The 18,774-nt window shown below is 41.0% G+C and overlaps 1 protein-coding gene across 2 annotated transcripts in view; it reads left to right on the top strand.

Annotated features, from left to right (window-relative positions):
* abca2 (ATP-binding cassette, sub-family A (ABC1), member 2) overlaps positions 1-18,774 on the top strand; it is a 417,188-nt gene that overhangs the window by 160,904 nt on the left and 237,510 nt on the right. For both annotated transcript variants that reach the window (XM_052036764.1, XM_052036762.1), the window contains exon 5: positions 941-1,062. In XM_052036764.1, the coding sequence (XP_051892724.1) occupies positions 941-1,062 (122 nt within the window). The remainder of the gene's footprint in view (positions 1-940; positions 1,063-18,774) is intronic.

The following is an 18,774-nucleotide window of genomic DNA, read 5'->3' as shown; positions in this document are numbered from 1 at the left end:
GCATAAAAAAGTTACCCCTCATCTTAGTCCTAAAGGGCTGACTTCCTTAGTTTTAGATTCTTCACGTTACAAATAGATTCATCACGTTTACCATGTCAATTCATTTCATGGTCTCGTATGGCTTGATGAGATGATTATTCTGATCATTCTGTGCAACAGGGTGATGGAGAAAGAAAAGCCATAATTAAACATATAAAAGTTTCCAGATTCTTTCTGCAATTATTTATTGTAATCTTCAATTGCAGAAGAGAGAGTGTGTGTGATTTGGGTTGTAAGCTTGGAAGAAAGGCTTTAAGCCTGACTGCCAATCCTCAGCAGGAACACACAATTTTTTCACAAGTTATTGCATATAGTAAGTAATTTGAAGCATTGAGACCTCAGATTTCTTTAGGAGATCACACTGTTAATTAGACCTCTCGGGGCAGGTTCTACAATGAAAATAATTATATTCCACCCCAACCATTCTGCCAATCTTCTGTGTGTACCTTCACAGGTCTATTCTTTGCAAGCCAACTAATCTTTGATGGCAGATCATGTTCTACCACCTTGAATATATGACAGGAATCAGATAGTGTTCCACTGACATTGATTGCCTAACTTGTTGCCTTTTTAACATTCACCTGGGTTTTATGTCCAAGCAATATTGCAAGCTGTGCAACAGGGAGTATGATAAAGTAATTTTGGTGGATGTTCTTGGAATACATTACTGGTTTTCCTCACAGATAGCAACTTTTCCTCTGAGTTAGAAGGTCATAATCTTAACTGCCAAAAGGGTAGCATTGAAGGATTGTTGCATAGTTGGAGGTGCTGCTCATCAGGTGAGACAACTACATAGTATTCCTTGGTTATAAACAGCACTCTTTTTATTTTGTTTTTGACTTAAATATAGAGCAACATTTCAGAGTTTGAGTTGTTTTGTTTTCAATCCTCATTGCTTTAGGATTCACTCTTGGATCAGTTGTGAAGGACCGGGCTGAACTTCAACACTTCCTGACACACAACTTGTCCATGTCCAATGAAACAGCTGGACTCCTACTAGGATCAAGTGTCAATTTAAAGGAGGTAAGGACAAAGGGAATGCAATGTGTGGTTGACCAGGTGAACTTCAATTGCGGTAGTGATTTGGGAATAACGGAAAGTCAACAATATGGGCAACGCGTTTGCTATCCCATAAGGATGCTTGAGATTACAGCAGGAGCAGTCACTCCTTAATCAGGCTATTTCCCTCCTGATCCTTCTACTGCATTCAAACTGCCTTATTTAAGCACCATGTACAACACACGTTTACCACTGAAACAGAAGTTATATAATTATGCACAGCTATTTCTGGCCCCAAAGATAATTCAAGGAAACTCCATCAGTGAAAGAAGGTTCTAATTTTATTGAAATGTGATAATTTCTGGGTGAAATAATTCATGTGAGAGGATCAACTACTGGAGAAAGATTGGTCTGGTTAATTACACAAAAATTGTTGTTGATCAGAAATAGAAAAGAAAAAGAAATTTAACCAAAATGTTAGAATGGCTGTGTTTTCATCTTGACTGCAGGTTGGTATCCAATTATTTCTTTGGAGCTCTAGGTGGAAGCAAGGGTAACTGGTGAACAATTGTAGGTAGAGGTGTTGTCATGGAGAGACACAGCATGGAGAAGGCCCCCAGTGTGTCAACCATCAAGCACTCATTCACACTATTTATTCTTCACCTCATTCCCATCAATTTCCCACAGATCCTACCACTCATCTACACATTAGGGACAATTTACAGTGGCCAATTAACACACCAATCCACACGTCTTTGAGATGTAGGAGGAAACCAGAGTATCAGAGGAAACCCCCACAGTCACAGGGGCAATGTGCAAACTCCACAGACAGCAGGATTGAACCTGGGCTGTTGGAGCTGTGAGGCAGTAGGTTGACAAGCTCTGCCACTGTGCCCTCCATTATATTTAATCTTCAACCAGGCGTCCATGACTTGATTTGGTCCATAAGTTGAAAAATGCGCAAAAATCAGTCCGTATAGTAACCCTACTTCCATGGTGTTGTAATGAATAGCATCAAAAGCAATAAGACTAACAAAAAAGAACAATTATTAAAAGTGGAGAGAGAGGAAACTGGTGTTGCCGTTCATAGAAACGAATATATGTACGTCCATCAGACTTTTGAATTTAATAATATGATGGGAGCTCGTTGGTATGTGGGCATGTTCACAGGTTGGGCATTCTTCATGAAGATTCAATTTTAAGGGAAGTTTCTGGTCATTTTCATTTTGACAAGCTGTTACCTTGGAAGTGCCCAAAGAAACCCTGTTAAATGTCAACCCAGATACTTTCTGTACACTACTGTCTCCTCATTTCTACACAAGATTAAAAAGATCAGGAGTAGGCCATCAGTCCCTCAAACCTGCCCTGCCATTTAATACAATAATGGCTGATCTGCCCCAGGCCTCAACTCATCTTCTGTGCCAGTTTTCCGTCTGGGGTAGAGAATTTCAGAGATTCGCCACCAGATGCGAGAAGAAATTCCTCAACATTATTGCTGCTAAGTTTGAATACTAAGTGAATGCCGCGTCTGTCTGCTAAAACTGGTTTGCACGATCTGGACATTAGGAAGTAGTAAGCAGGCTAATTATTTGATGCCAGTGGAAATAAAACCCTGGAAAAATGTAACAAGGCTGCAGAGTTGCAATCTCTTTTGTTAGCATACTTCAATATATATGCCCCAAGGATTTTAACAAACAAACGGCGTTATGCCAATACCCCACAAGTAAATTTGATTGCATAATTGTTGAACTAGGGGAAAATTAGAGTGGAAAATTAATGTATCAACCTGCATGCTTTTGAGATGTAGGTGGAAACCAGAGCGCCCTGAGGAAGCCCACACGATTACAGGGAGACCGTGCAAACTCCACACATTCAGCAGAGAATGTCAGGGCAGCTGGAGCTGTGAGGCAGCAGCTCTATGAGCTGTGCTAATTAGCTTTCACTGTGTAGTGATGGGTTCAGGCAACTAGGCATTCTTAAACAAGATCCACTCTCAGCTGTAACAGCACTTTAGATTTATTATTTATCGAATAATGATTGGTTTTATGTTTGCACTGTATCCACCAGCAATGTCCTTTATGCCAGTTCTAATTGCAAAGCTGGCCATTCGCTACAGTGTGCTGCTGAGAAGTATGGACACATTAATAAAGAAAAGTGAAGGAAGGTCCATTGAACTTGACGAAGGTTTACTGCTATCTTTTTTGAGTTCCCTCTAAATCCTGGCACAATTGGCTGATATTATTCTATGTACTCCCTGTGATCCCTGTATCTTGCATGTCACCAAGATGTTCCATCACATTTGTACTTGCTGATCTCCACTGGCTTCCAAACAGCCTAAAAGCTAAAATTCACTTCTGTGTTCTGGAGGTGAGCAGAGACCACGGAGTTTCATGAGACGGGAACAGGTGATGGGTGAGAAGGGTGTCAGCAGGCCAATGAACATTGCAATGCAGATCTGAATACTTAGGATGCGGGAAGCAGAAACCGCAGGGAGTATGTAGAAGAACATCAATCAGGTGTGCCAGGATTTACAGGGAATAGTTAGCAATGAACCTTGCTTAAGTTTAGTGGACCTTCCTTCACACTTTATTAATGTGTTCTTACTTCTGAGGAATACACTTTAGCAAATACCAGCACTACAGTTAGAAGTATTTTTACTAGTGGACACAGTGCAAACATTCCAACCAATCATTATTTTAATATGCAATAAATTTTAATATATAATAAATCTAATGCCGCTGAGAGTGAATCTTGTTTCAGTGTTACTTGGCCTACTAATGCTTTTCTTATCCGACAATCCTGTCATTTGTTCCTATCATACAAAGCCTCAGTGTCTCTGTTCACATAGAACATAGAACACTACAACACAGTACAGGCCCTTCGGCCCACAATGTTGTGCCGACATTTTATCCTGATCTAAGATCTATCTAACCCTTCCCTCCCACATAGCCCCCTATTTTTCTATCATTCATGCGTCCATCTAAGAGTCTCCTAAATGTCCCTAATGTATCTGCCCCCACAACCTCTGCCGGCACTGCATTCCATGCACCTACCTCTCTCTGTGTAAAAAAACTTACCCCTAACATCCCCCTTACACCTTCCTCCAATCACCTTAAAATTATGTCCCCTTGTGTTAGCCATTGTCGCACTGGGAAATGTTTCTGACTGTCCACTCGATCTATGCCTCTTATCATCTTGTACACTTCCAGTTCCAGCATCTTGTGCTTCACCATTTCTTACTGCTTCACCTTTTATAGCTGTGCCTTTAGCAGCTTGGATCGCTCGCTCTGGAATTATCTCCTTGATCATCTCAGCCCTTTGATTTTTAATGATACTCTTTAACCAAGCTTCTGATCTCTTGTCCTTGTGTGTGCTTTAATGCAATCTAGGTCTAATGACCCAACTATGAAGGAACTTGGTTCATTAAACAAAGTCAAAGATGCAATATCAGTGCAAGTTGTTTTTTGTCAAGCCGCTGCTTCGGACAGTGAATACATGGCCACAATGGGCAGTAGGTCCATCTACCTTGTAGACACAAGAGGCTGTAGATGCTGGAATCTGGAACAACAAACAGTCTGCTGGAGGAACTCGGGTTTTGACCCGAAACGTTGATAATTCCTTTCCTCCCACAGATGCTGCTTGATCTGCTGAGTTCCTCCAACAGATTATTTGTTGCTCCAGCTCCTTCTACCTGCTGTTGTTGCCCTCACCTGATCACTGCTGGCCTGCCCATCATTACCTTGGTCTCCAGCACTACTGACCTGATGCACAATGTCTCTGGCAGCAACTACCTTGGGGTAATGGTCATTGCTGCTTCTCCCCATTGCCATTTTTGATAGCCTTGTATTTAAGCACTTTCTTTGGAGAGATCCTAATATTTATGAAATTAGCATTCCCAGCATCAAACAAAAATACATAAATATGTGATTTGAGTAACATCGCAAGTGTGTTATTAGATTAGGAAGATAAGCTGGTTGCAGAGATGGTGGTTCAGGAATAAATATTGGTCAGGGATAATACCCCCTGCCCTTTGAAGTTGTGTCATGAGATTCCTTTTAGGGCAAAATTCGGCACAACATGGTGGGTCGAAGGGCCTGTATTGTGCTGTATCGTTCTATGGTTTACCTGAAAGCCAACATTTCCTGACAATACAAAGTATAAGATAGGTAGTCTGTAATTGTATGCATTCATCCCAGTAAAACCGATGGAGATCAGAGGGCTGTTCAATTGATTGATTTCTGCCATGGCTAGGCTGCTTTGGAGAAAACATCAAATATTATCAGAATTTATTGTTGAGTGGTTACTGAGTTGCAACAGAATGATGGGGCAATTGTGATGTGCCTCACTAATTTGAAAGCTCTCACAATGATTGGATGTTATAAGTCACTATTAAATCTTCACTTAAATTCCAAGGGAACCTTTCCACCTAAGGAAATACTATTTTTTACTTTCTGTTCTTATGTTTTTATCTTGTTTCAGCTGCTTCCTGTAGTTCTCGAGGCGAAGCTCGATGTTTGACTTCCAGTTTACCAGCCAAATAAAGCCAATTTATGCTGTGTGTGTGGTGTTTACAGGAATGTGAACCCATACAGTTTAATTATTTTAAGTACAGTGACTGATCGGAGAGATTTGCATGGTAAAAAATAACACAAGGAAAGGTTTCAAGGCTTGCAATTTGGAAACAGCCCTTATCAGATCAGCTTCTGGTAACAGTGAGACTTCTTGTTGGCCAATGCACAGTTTTGGGTGCACAGCCACAGAATTCCTGTGGCACCTGTTCACTGCATTCTAAATAATGATTTCTCCCTTTACATTAAGTACGGCTGTGGAAAATTACAAAGATGGCCAAGATTGTGGAGCAATTTAGCACAATTAATGTTAATGAATGAAGTCAGGTGAAATGATGAGCATATTTCACTGTCTCACTGAAGTAATCAGTTCAGTTAATACATGGTGTAAAGCAACTCTATTACTGAATTAACTCCATGGAGGCTATATACTAATCCTGTTGCGCATCCTAGACTTAGAGGCTAATTCTATTTTTATCCATTTTTCAGATCATTTAATATCATTAAACACTTCAGTGGTGGCATATTGGTTATGTTATTGGATTAGTAACCCAGAGGATTGAATTAACAATCCATGGGTGGGTGTTCAAATCCCACCATGACAGCTGTGGAATTTAAATTCAGTTAATAATCTGGAATTTTAAAGACCCTTGTCATAGTAATGATGAAACTACTGCAGGGTCGTTAAATTCTAATGTTCTACCATCCTTACTGGACTGGTGTGATCCATATCAGATTGAATCTGAAATGCTTTCTTAACAGGTCAGGGGCTGCTGTATTAAACTACTGCAGTAAGGCAGCAAAAGGATGAATCTGGACAGATCATCTGACATTATCCCAGGCACTGAGTTTATTTACAGCAAAGTTGCTCCCAGTCCTGTTAAACCAGTAAAATCCTCCTTGCAAATATCTGGTGACTGGTGTCCAAATTGATCATCCTGCCTCAGTTGATGAGTCACAACTCCTCTCTCACCTGATGCATCCCTCACTCCACCATGAGAATAAAGGCAGAAGAGCAACTCTGGTTCATTGAGGAGTGGAGAAACACCAAGCCTACTAAAATAAAATGAGGTGTCAAAACAGTGAATCTGCAGCACAGGACCACAAGCATGCACTGGAACAACTTGACTAGGGATGCAACAAGTTCTGGAGCATCAATCTTCAGTACTACAACTGGTGTGGTGTTTGGTCTCGTTGCCTTTGCTGTATCTCGTGCTTTCAGCTGCTTCTTGAGATCATATGAAGTAATAGGATTAGCTAAGACTCATGATAGGGATCTCAGGAGGAAGCTGAGCTGGATCATTCCACTCGGCTCTTCTACCTCCAGTTACTCAGCAATAACCTGCTCTGTGATCCTCAGATTGGATTTCCCAAGAACCACTCGACTCAATCACAGCCTTGGTCCATGAATCACAAGGCTTAATTCGAGACAAGAAGTGAGGATGAGTGCCCTTGGTATCAAGGCAGCATTTGACTGAGTGTAGTATCAGGGATGCCTGGAAAAACTGAAGTCAATGGGCATCATGGGGGCAAAACACTCTGATGGTTGGAGCCATACCTCACACAAAGGAAAATAGTTGTGGTTGTTCAAGATCAGTTATCTTAGCCCCAGGACATCATTGCAGGAGATGACAGGGTCCAAGGCCCATCCACCTTCAGTTAATACATGAATGACTTTCCTTCCAGCATAATGTTAGGTATGGGAATGTTTGCTCATGATTGCATAATGTTTAGTTCCATTCGCATCTCCTCAGCAAACAAAGCAATTCACACCAGCATGTAATGAGATCTAGACGATGTTCAGGAATGGGCTTATAAATGGTACATAACATGGAGCTCTTTTGGAACGGGTGTGACCTGTACAAGAAGGACGGGTTGCACTTGAATCCCAAGGGGGACCAATATCCTGGTGGGGAGGTTTGCTAAGGCTACTGGGGAGGGTTTAAACTAGAATTGTTGGGGGGTGGGAACCGAACTGAAGAGACTGGGGAAGAGGTGTTTGGCTCTCAAATAGAGAAAGCTTGTAGACTGTGCAAGAGGGAGGATAGGCAGGTGATGGAGAAGGGACGCGCTCAGACCGCCGGTTTGAGATGTGTCTATTTTAATGCAAGGAGTATTGTGAACAAAACGGATGAGCTTAGAGTGTGGATCAGTACTTGGAGCTATGATGTGGTGGCCATTACGGAGACACGGATGGCTCAGGGACAGGAATGGTTACTTCAAGTGCTGGGTTTTAGATGTTTCAGAAAGGACAGGGAGGGAGGCAAAAGAGGTGGGGGCGTGGCACTGTTGATCAGAGATAGTGTCACGACTGCAGAAAAGGTGGACGTCATGGAGGGATTGTCTACAGAGTCTCTGTGGGTGGAGGTTATGAACAGGAAGGGGTCAATCACTTTACTGGGTGTTTTCTATAGGCCGCCCAGTAGTAACAGGGATATTGAGGAGCAGATAGGGAAACAGATCCTGGAAAGGTGTGATAATAACAGAGTTGTTGTGATGGGAGATTTTAATTTTCCAAATATCAATTGGCATCTCCCTAGAGCAAGGGGTTTGGGTGGGGTTTGTTAGGTGTGTTCAGAAAGGTTCCTTGACGCAATTTGTAGATAAGCCTACAAGAGGAGAGACTGTACGTGATCTGGTATTGGGAAATGAACCTGGTCAGGTGTCAGATCTCTCAGTGGGAGAGTGTTTTGGAGATAGTGATCATAATTCTATCTCCTTTACAATAGCACTGGAGACAGGAACAGACAAGTTAGAAAGGCGTTTAATTGAAGTAAGGGGAATTATGAGGCTCTCGGGCAGGAAATTGGAAGCTTAAATTGGGAACAGATGTTCTCAGGGAAAAGTACGGAAGAAATGTGGCAAATGTTCAGGGGATATTTGTGTGGAATTCTGCGTAGGTACGTTCCAATGAGACAGGGAGGTTATGATAGGGTACAGGAATCGTGGTGTACAAAGGCTGTAACAAATCTAGTCAAGAAGAAAAGAAAAGCTTACAAAAGGTTCAGAGAGCTTAGGTAATGTTAGAGATCTGGAAGATTATAAGACTAACAGGAAGGAGCTTAAGAAGGAAATTAAGAGAGCCGGAAGGGGCCATGAGAAGGCCTTGGCGGGCAGGATCAAGGAAAACCCCGAAGCATTCTGCAGGTATGTGAAGAGCAAGAGGATAAGACATGAAAGAATAGGACCCATCAAGTGTAACAGTGGGAAAGTGTGTATGGATCTGGAGGAAATAGCAGAGGTACTTAATGAATACTTCACTTCAGTATTCACTATGGAAAAGGATCTTGGTGATTGTAGTGATGACTTGCAGCAGACTGAAAAGCTTGAGCATGTAGATATTAAGGAAGAGGATATGCTGGAGCTTTTGGAAAGCATCAAATTGGATAAGTCGCTGGGACTGGATGGGATGTACCCCTGGCTACTGTGGGAGACGAGGGAGGAGATTGCTGAGCCTCTGGCAATGATCTTTGCATCATCAATGGGGACAGGAGAGGTTGCGGAGGATTGGAGGTTTGCGGATGTTGTTCCTTTATTCAAGAAAGGGAGTAGAGATAGCCCAGGAAATTATAGACTGGTGAGTTTTACTTCAGTGGTTGGTAAGTTGATGGAGAAGATCCTGAGAGGCTGGGTTTATGAACACTTGGAGAGGTATAATATGACTAGAAATAGTCAGCATGGCTTTGTCAAGGGCAGGTCCTGCCTTATGTGCCTGATTGAATTTTTTGAGGATGTGACTAAACACATTGATGAAGGGAGAGCAGTAGATGTAGTGTATATGGATTTCAGCAAGGCATTTGATAAGGTACCCCATGCAAGGCTTATTGAGAAAGTAAGGAGGCATGGGATCCAAGGGGACATTGCTTTGTGGATCCAGGACTGGCTTGTCCACAGAAGGCAAAGAGTGGTTGTTGATGGGTCATATTCTGCATGGAGGTCAGTGACCAGTGGTGTGCCTCAGGGATCTGTTCTGGGACCCTTACTCTTCATGATTTTTATAAGTGACCTGGATGAGGAAGTGGAGGGATGGGTTAGTAAGTTTGCTGATGACACAAAGGTTGGAGGTGTTGTAGATAGTGTGGAAGGCTGTCAGAGGTTACAGTGGGACATAGATAGGATGCAATACTGGGCTGAGAAGTGGCAGATAGAGTTCAACCCAGATAAGTGTGAAGTGGTTCATTTTGGTAGGTCAAATATGATGGCAGAATATAGTATTAATGGTAAGACTCTTGGCAGTGTGGAGGATCAGAGGGATCTTGGGGTCCGAGTCCATAGGGCGCTTAAAGCAGCTGTACAGGTTGGCTCTATGGTTCAGAAGGCATACGGTGTATTGTCCTTCATCAATCGTGGAATTGAAGTTAGGAGCCGAGATGTAATGTTGCATCTCTATAGGACCCTGGTTGGACCCCACTTGGAGTACTGTGCTCAGTTCTGGTCACTTCACTACAGGAAGGATGTGGAAGCCATAGAAAGGGTGCAGAAGAGATTTACAAGGATGTTGCCTGGATTGGGGAGCATGCCTTATGAAAACAGGTTGAGTGAACTCGGCCTTTTCGCCTTGAAGCGATGGAGGATGAGAGGTGACCTGATAGAGGTGTATAAGATGATAAGAGGCATTGATCATGTGGATAGTCAGAGGCTTTTTCCCAGGGCTGATATGGTGGCCACAAGAGGACACAGGTTTAGGTGCTGGGGAGTAGGTACAGAGGAGATATCAGGGGTAAGTTTTTTACTCAGAGAGTGGTGAATGTGTGGAATGGGCTGCCGGCAACGGTGGTGGAGGCGGATACAGTAGGGTCTTTTAAGAGACTTTTGGGATAGGTACGTGGAGCTTAGAAAAATAGAGGGCTGTAGGTAAGCCTAGTAATTTCTAAGGTAGGGACATGTTCGGCACAGCTGTGTGGGCTGAAGGGCCTGTATTGTGCTGTAGGTTTTCTATGTTTCTATGTAACATTTGTGTTGCTGAAGCACCAGGCAATGACCATCTCCAACAAGAGAGAGTCTAAACATCCACACTTGTTATTCAATGGCATTACCATTGCAAAGTCTCTCACCATCAACATCCTGGCAGAGGGGGAAACCATTGACCGGATACTCAACTGGATCAACTGCATAAATACCATGGCTACAAGAGCAGATTGAGGCTGGGTATTCTGCAGTGAGTCACTCACCCGTTACAATGTCTTTTCTATATATTAACTTGTACATAACCGAGATTCTTTTGCTCCTTGATTAGTGACCATCCCTTCAGCTGTGTGAACCTGGAACTCTGGAATTTCTTCCTGAAGTCTGTGTTGTTGTATGTTTTTCCTTTTAAGAGGCTCAGGATCTAGAAGTTTGGTGAAGGTTTTGGTCAACTATCCTGATGTCTCTTCCTGTGGCTGTATGTTAACTTTTATCTGAATGCCTCCTTGAAATATGTTGTGACATTTTACAATGTTAAAGGCCTTGTATAAATGCAGGTTTTGCATGCTTTGTTAAGCATACTTCGGAGAGACATTTAAAAGAAACTTCTGGAAGCATTCATTGGGTCAGGCAGCATCTGTGGAATGAGAAACAGAGTCAATGTTTCAAGTTGAAAGAAAATAAATAAAACTGCAGGTGCTGGAATTTGAAACAAAAATGGAAATGCTGGATGAACTAAGCTAGTCAGGCAGCATCTGTGGAAAGAGAAACCAGTCAACGTTTCAGAACTGAGGAAGGGTCGCTGACCAGAAATGTTAACTGGTTTCTCTTTCCACAGATGCTGCCTGACTGGCTGAGTTCTTTCAGCATTTTGTTTTTGTTTCAGGTTGAAGACCCTTTGTTAACCCGTTTTTCTTTCCACCGATGCCGTCTGACCAGTGGAGTGTGTCCAGCGTTTTCTGTTTCTATTTCAGATGTCCAGCATCTGCAGATTTTAAAAAATTTTCATACCTTGAAGTGATATTGAAATGCAAGTCAGATATTTATATTATTATGCTTGGAAGATGGAATATTATTTGTAGTTTATTGCATCTTCATCCTGGAATTGCTTTTGGAGTTGCTATGCCTGTGCAAGATGTAAGGAACAGCGCTGTGCTGCTGGGTGGTAGAGCATATGTATGAAATAGTCAAATAGTTGAGTTTATTGTCATATTCACAAGCACATGTATGCACAAGTGCAGTGAAAAACTTGCAGCAACATCACAGGCACATAGCATCAGATAAGCAGCAGTCACAAGAAAAACACAAATTAAACATAAATTATTCTCAATATTGGTATGGGTTTATTATTGTCACTTGTATCGAGGTACAGTGAAAAACTTGTCTTGCATACCGATCGTACAGGTCAATTCATTACACAGTGCAGTTGCATTAGTTTGTACAGAGTGCATTGAGGTGGTACAGGTAAAAACAATAAGAGTACAGAGTAAAGTGTCACAGCTACAGAGGACGTGCAGTGGAGGTGGACAAATAAGGTGCAAGGTCAGAACAACAATTTTTAACAGAACACAATTAGAACAAAAAGATCATGAAGTCCATTTTAGTGCAAAGCGATCAAAGTGGTCATAGTGTTGTTGTGATTAGGGTTATGCTGGTTGGTTCAAGAACCAAATTGTTGAAGGGAAGTAACTGTTCTTGTACCTGGTGGTGTTGGACTTCAGGCTCCTACACCTCTTGCCCGATGGTAGCTGTGAGAAGATGGTATGGCCCAGATGGTGGGGATTTTTGATGATGAATGTTGCCACCTTGAGGCAGTGCCTCCTGTAGATACTACTGATGGTGGGGAGGGGTGTGCCTGTGAAGTATTGGGCTGAGTCCATGTGATGTTGATTCATTGCCCCATGCACGGACCAATCAGAAATCCCAACAGAAGAGGGGTTACAGATTGGCAGATGGTCTGCCAGTGTAATGTTGGCAACTAGGATGCCCCTCAAGTGGATTGTTTTTTCCCATTTTCCATAACAATTTTCTTTTTTGCATTAGCTATTGCACAGTGATAAAGCATTAATCTTCAGTAATAATGATGTATCTGATGACTTCATCATTACCTGTGGCTTTGCAAATTTCTCAAAATGTTTATTTTGTGGTCAAACGTTTTAACTATTTGAATGGGTGGTGTTGAGCATTGTCAAATGATACTGGAAAGTAGGTCAACCTGATGACATCAGAGTTGCCAAACGTAACACATTACCTGTTTGATAAATAGTGTTGAAATAGCCACTGTTGATAGCTCTCCTTTATCGCCTATTCTGAGTTCAGGCCGAACCAGCCAGGGTGGGGTAAAATTAGTCATTACCTGCAGAGCTGCACAAGCCAGAACTCTTAAAAATGTAGTAAAACTAACAGTTTAACTAATACAATGAAAAACTCTAAACATAATGTAATGCATTATTACAAGCTGCAAAAAACTATATGATATAAAATGTTACTGACATAGCCTCTTATTCTAAAGATCCTGCACAGCTCTAACTCTTAACTGTAACTTCAACTTGTATGTTCCTCTTTAACTCTGACTAAGAGCACAAGTCACCCTGTCAGTCAATCAAAGGAGTTTGTTCTCACTCTACCATCCACAGTCGCTTGACAGTTGCCCTGAAGCTTGCCTCCAAACATCCCAATTTATAATATAAAACTCAGTATTAACAACCAATTGATAGTACTGCCTGTGTCTCAGTAAGCCAACGTGTGTCCATGAATTGCACGATTTAATTAGTTCTTCTTATTAATTTCCACAGTTAAATTGTTTGGAGGGGAAAGGATTCTGAGTTTGCCAGCACTTTGAATAGTTCTTCCTCTAGTGAATGCTTACCCATTGATGTGGAATATTGTGGGCAGTCATGCCATGGAAGCTCTGTGGGGAAAATAAATGAGTGAATCCTTGGGTTAGTGTTGTTTGTGTGTGTGATTCCTTTCACGTATCCTTCGGCGCATAATCAGTTTTGAAAGTTTCTTTAAAAAATCTGGTGGTTCTTTGTAATGAAAACTTTGGTTCAGTTTGGTTCATTGTCAGTTTACCAGGAGTTAAATGCATATTTTGATGTGGATATTGGATACAGCAGACCATCATCAAGTGACTGATGTCCTTACTCCTCATAGTATCGTTCACTCCTAACAAGCTTATCTCATTGGTGCTGAGCCAAACCCCTACCCACCTACTTATATTATTTCCTGATCATTGCTGGATATACAACAGCCAATTGGTCCAAGACCTGGAACTGGGACATGAGTTTTATCCAAAGATTTATTTCAGCCAAAGTTCCCCAACTTCATTATTGCTACCACTGTGGAATAATTCTGATGTTTTGTATGTCTTGCCCACTTCAATTTATTTTTTCTTTAAATTCCCAAAACACTTGCTGAGTGAGATTAAGACCATTCGTTATTTTAGTCTGAACATCAGGAACAAGCAGCTCAATATGTCTAAGTTTAAATTAGTCAATTGGTCAGGCATATCAATACTGGTGGAAGGGTGGTGGGTCTCCACGTCCACACATAACTATCTGAGTAGGCACAATATGAAATGTCAGGTGTTCAACTGGGCATGTCAGGATATTTTCACAGATGAAGGATTTTTCAGTTGTGGTTATATACTGCATCCCATTCTCCCATTCCATATCTTGTTGAAGAAGGATACACAGCAGTGCTAAACAGAGCTATCAGTGAAGAACTGGAGTGATAAGAGGCAATTTTAATGCTATCCCCGGTACTGCATCATTAGGAGGATCATCACATGTGATAGACTTCTTAACTCACACAGCTTGCATCAGGTGAAATTTTATAATCTCTTAAATGTTCATCGCGCATCGACTCAAGTACATATCCCACCAATCTTTGTGGCAGGTTTGCTCTATCAACCCATTACCATACATCAAGCACATAACATTCTGGGCTGTCTTAGAACGGGCATTTTTATCTTTCTTTGAGTTGATCCATCTTCCCAGCCACATCTCAAACAGAATTAGTAATGGAGAGTGGATATGAGACGTTTACATAGCTGCTGCTGTGTAAAGATGCTGCTTTCCTGTGAGATATTTGCTGCCTTGCTTTCCTTAATTCTCTCTTTACTGTTACTAAATCTGTTCTTTTGCAAGCCATTCCTGCTGTTTAAGTTCCTTTTGGTGTATCGTTAATCAAGTTCCTTCTCTTCTGCTTCTCTTTGGGCTTTGAATGATGACCGCAGGAGGAGGTAAAGTGTGCCAACTCTTCACTTCTTCAAAATGACTTTCCAAACCTTTGAATTCCCTCAAATCCCTGGTGTTGGCCAGGAATTTTTTGCCCTCTCATTGCCATGTTTTGTCTGTAAGGTTTCTTTTGTCAGTTCAGCCATTTCACCTCGGTTAAATTTAAAGTAACTGGAATTATCTGATAAAGTACATCTTGGTATAACATTTGATTAACTAGGACCAATCCCAGGCTAATTATTGGTCTTGGTATCCGTCTTGAGCAATTAAGAGTATTTGCTGTTTTAGTTTGGGTATTATCTGTGATTCCCATTTCGACAGATACCTTGTTATCATTTGATGGTTTACTTCATCTTGACTTGCACTTATTCCTGCTACTTTGTTCTTGAGATCACTGTTGCCACATCAATATTTGCCTTTAAGTCATTTATCCCAGTTTGACCCAAGGAATCACTATACCATTGCTTATGGAAGGGTTGGTTTCTTGCAGTCTCATTGGTACCATTGAATCTGCATTCAACTTTGCCACGTGGGCTTTTCCTGGTGCATGTACTGCCAGTATTATGACTGTAGCATTCTGCAATTTGTACAATTTGCATTGCTGATGATCTGAAACCACATTTTGAAGATGTGTTTCCTCCCTACGTGTGAACCAAAGCCAAACTGCCCCAAAGTGATATTACCATTAGAAGGACATGCAAAATAGAGCTTGTAAGTGTATTCTCCAACGCCAGGTCAATCATCCCAAATATTAATGGTTTATGGGCACCAGTTGGCTTTGCTGGTCACAGTCTTGCCATACACAATTCCCGAAAGAAGGACCATTGCCTCTCTGTCCCTTCCTGCAGAAATAAAAAATGGGATAGAAATTTGTCTGGCCTTGCCCCTTTTTGCATGATCCAGGCTATACAGAACCAGTTGGTTAAGTGAGTTGCTTGTTTATTTAATATGTGGGGTTTTGTATGATTTCTCAAGTCATATCTCCTGCTCATTCCCCCAGAAACTGATGACGTCTGTGGGTGTCCCTGTGACTATGATTACCATGGGTATGCATATCATTCCCACTCAACCATTTTATTAGTCTTTGCTATTTCTTTTGGGATTATTTAGTTTCACCTGATTGATGTAAAACCATATGCTTTCCTAGATAATTGCACCACAGATACCACTGGGCTTACTTTCTTCAAAGTATTGTACACTTCCTTATATAATGGGAATGATAATGCAGACCTATTGAAGATTCAAAGTTTGTAGTCAGGCTTAGATTTTAATTTTCGTTCTGTGAGATGAGAACAGTTCTTAATTGTAATGGAATCAAAATGATTTTTTTAAAACTCACTGGTCCACAACTTTAATTCTTTACTACAAGCTCTTAATTCTTTATATGGACATACTAGAAAATTCTTTACTCAAAATAGAACAGCTTTTATTTAAAATTTAATTTACTTTTTCTCAACACAGTGTGTATGTAAGCAATTGACAGAGCCACAACACTGAAATGCTTTGTCTTTAATCCATTAATCTTTTGTTTTTTGGCGGTTATGTAATCTTTAGAAAATCACACAAGTTTTATTCTTAGGGATCAGAAGATCCTTTGGTGGGGGGGTGGGGGGTCGGGGACAACATTTGAGGTACCCCTCCCTTCACCCTCCAAATGTCTCAATATATTTTCCAAAATGCAAATTCAAAATTTCTAATATTTAATATGTGTGAATCTTGCATCTGGAACCAGAGATTCTCAAACAGTACACAAAATTAAGTGAAATTTCATGAGACCATTGTGAGATTCAGCTCCTTGTATCTTTCCAAATTCAGATCATTGTTTCCTTTTACAATATTAATTAAAACGTGATTGCGGATGAATAAAAGGCAAGAGATGATCAAGAGAAATGAAGGAGCATGTGCCTGAAGTGGGGGGGGGGGGGGGAGAGATTAACAAAATCTGAGGCTGTGCTTTTCTTAAGAACCTTTGCAAATAATTGTAATATTTTATAAGTTAATTTCCACAATCAAATACAACTTAAACACACAAAGTTAAAGGATAAGGAAGGGTAAAGCTGTTCGCACATTCACAGAGTTCCGTAACAAGAAACTGCCTCTTAAGATGCTGCCACATTAATTTCACATGGAGTTCTCAGTGATTCTTTGTTTCAAATATAAAGAGGGAATCTTGCTCATAATCCAAAGGATTTGATTCATGTTTTTGTTAAGTTTTGTTCAGGTCTTGTGTCATTTCTGTGGAATTGGAGCTCTTAACTCTTGTGTGTACCAATGTTGCTGTATGTTTTAACTCTTGGCCTTCACCTGGATGCTCAGGTCTTCATTGATTACAGCTGTGGGCTGCACACTGTAAAGTTCCATCATAAATGGGCTCAGCTATTTGAGTGAAACAAATATTGAATGCAGAGACTCTCTATGTCATCACAAACAATTGGCCATTATCTGATGGATGATGCTGTCAACTTACTTTATTGACATAATTTGGAAGACATAGAAGTGACTAGGATCCTTCTGTAAACAAGGTCACTCTTTGCTTCCTCAGCCAGCTCCTGAATACGCAATCTCAAACTCACTTTTATACTTATTAGTAGCTTTTAAAGAGGTGCCATCTGGTTTTTGCATACCTGAATACAGATTATTTCAGTATCTCTTCCTGCTAAAGTAAATTTTAAGCTGTGTTAAATAATTAAAGTCTATAATATTCAGATATAGCATTGTGTTATATTATCCTGAGTGATGTGTAGAGTGCCACCACAATTTATTTATTGCGAGGCAAGCTTCAGTCTTCAAACCATCAGGGAGACAGGACTCTTGACGCTGAATAAACGTGCTCTGTGGTCAACCACTGGAGACGTTCCTCCAGAACCTTTCATCAGGTAGAAGAACAACCAGCATGACTCTGGAGTCAGGAATGTGGCTAATATCTCAGCATTTGATCAAGTGAGTTAATGCTGCGTTTATTTACAAGGAAGAGAATGTCACGACAATCACAATCCTGACAGGTGAGAAAAACTATTTGGCCCCAAGCCTATTGAACACAGTTTATAGCTCATGAGTTCCAATCCTTGTGGTACTCAGTTTTTCTTTTGTTCTTAATATTACCATTTACCGGTTTTAAACCCATTTATCCTTTCCAGGCTGAAAAGATGAATCTTTTTACTTTAATTCAGACCCCGGGCACAAATGATCAGCCTTGTGTCTTTTCCTTGCACTGCCTGTAGCACTTGAACATCTGGTTTTAATCAGCATCTGGAACTGAGCAAAATCCAAAGTGCAAACTGAATCTCTGGAACATTGTGCAATTAGATTGCATCTTCTTTAGGTTAGCATATTTCTCTGCTGACCAGTAGTTCAACAGCCTCCAGATCTGTTGGTTGTGGCTTCAGGGGCTGAGGAACAATAAGTGCCTTGGATCTCATCCCTGCCTCTGTTGCCTGGACTTGAACAACTCTCTGCACTTCTGGCCACCTTTATGACTGTTCATCTTTATTCCAGTCTTCTTAAAACATCCAAACTCTGCTGCTCATTGTCTAACATGCCAATTTCCATTCGTCCATTATCCTGAGCTCATTTACCACATTGGCACCCAGTGAAGCAACGTTCCAAATATAAAATCTTTAAATCCCTCAATGCCAGCACCTCTCTGTATCTCTGTAACCTCCTCTAGCAAATAACCCTCCACAACACCTGCATTCCTTCCCAAAATTAGCCAAGTCAAGCCTTCAGCTTTCAAGGATGTGAACTTCTGAATTCTCTCCTGAAAGCTCTCCCGTTGTCTACTTGTTAACCGTCCTTTACCACATTCTTTAAATAATTTCTCTTTGGTATTGGTTAATTGAAATTACCGTTAATTGCAATATGTATTTATTAAATACCCCCTATAGATTAGTTCCCAATCAATGGGGAATATTTAATAAACACATATTTCAGTGTTACAGCCTATTGAAAGTGTGTGGGAAGAGTGATGAGTAGCTGGCATCGTTCATACACTGATGATCAGTAGAACAGTTGCCCTCTTTGAA

The sequence above is a fragment of the Pristis pectinata genome, chromosome 23 (genome assembly GCF_009764475.1).
Source record: "Pristis pectinata isolate sPriPec2 chromosome 23, sPriPec2.1.pri, whole genome shotgun sequence".
NCBI classification, from domain to species: domain Eukaryota; kingdom Metazoa; phylum Chordata; class Chondrichthyes; order Rhinopristiformes; family Pristidae; genus Pristis; species Pristis pectinata.
Note: the sequence above shows the minus strand (reverse complement) of the source record. Positions and strands in the feature narration are given on the sequence as shown.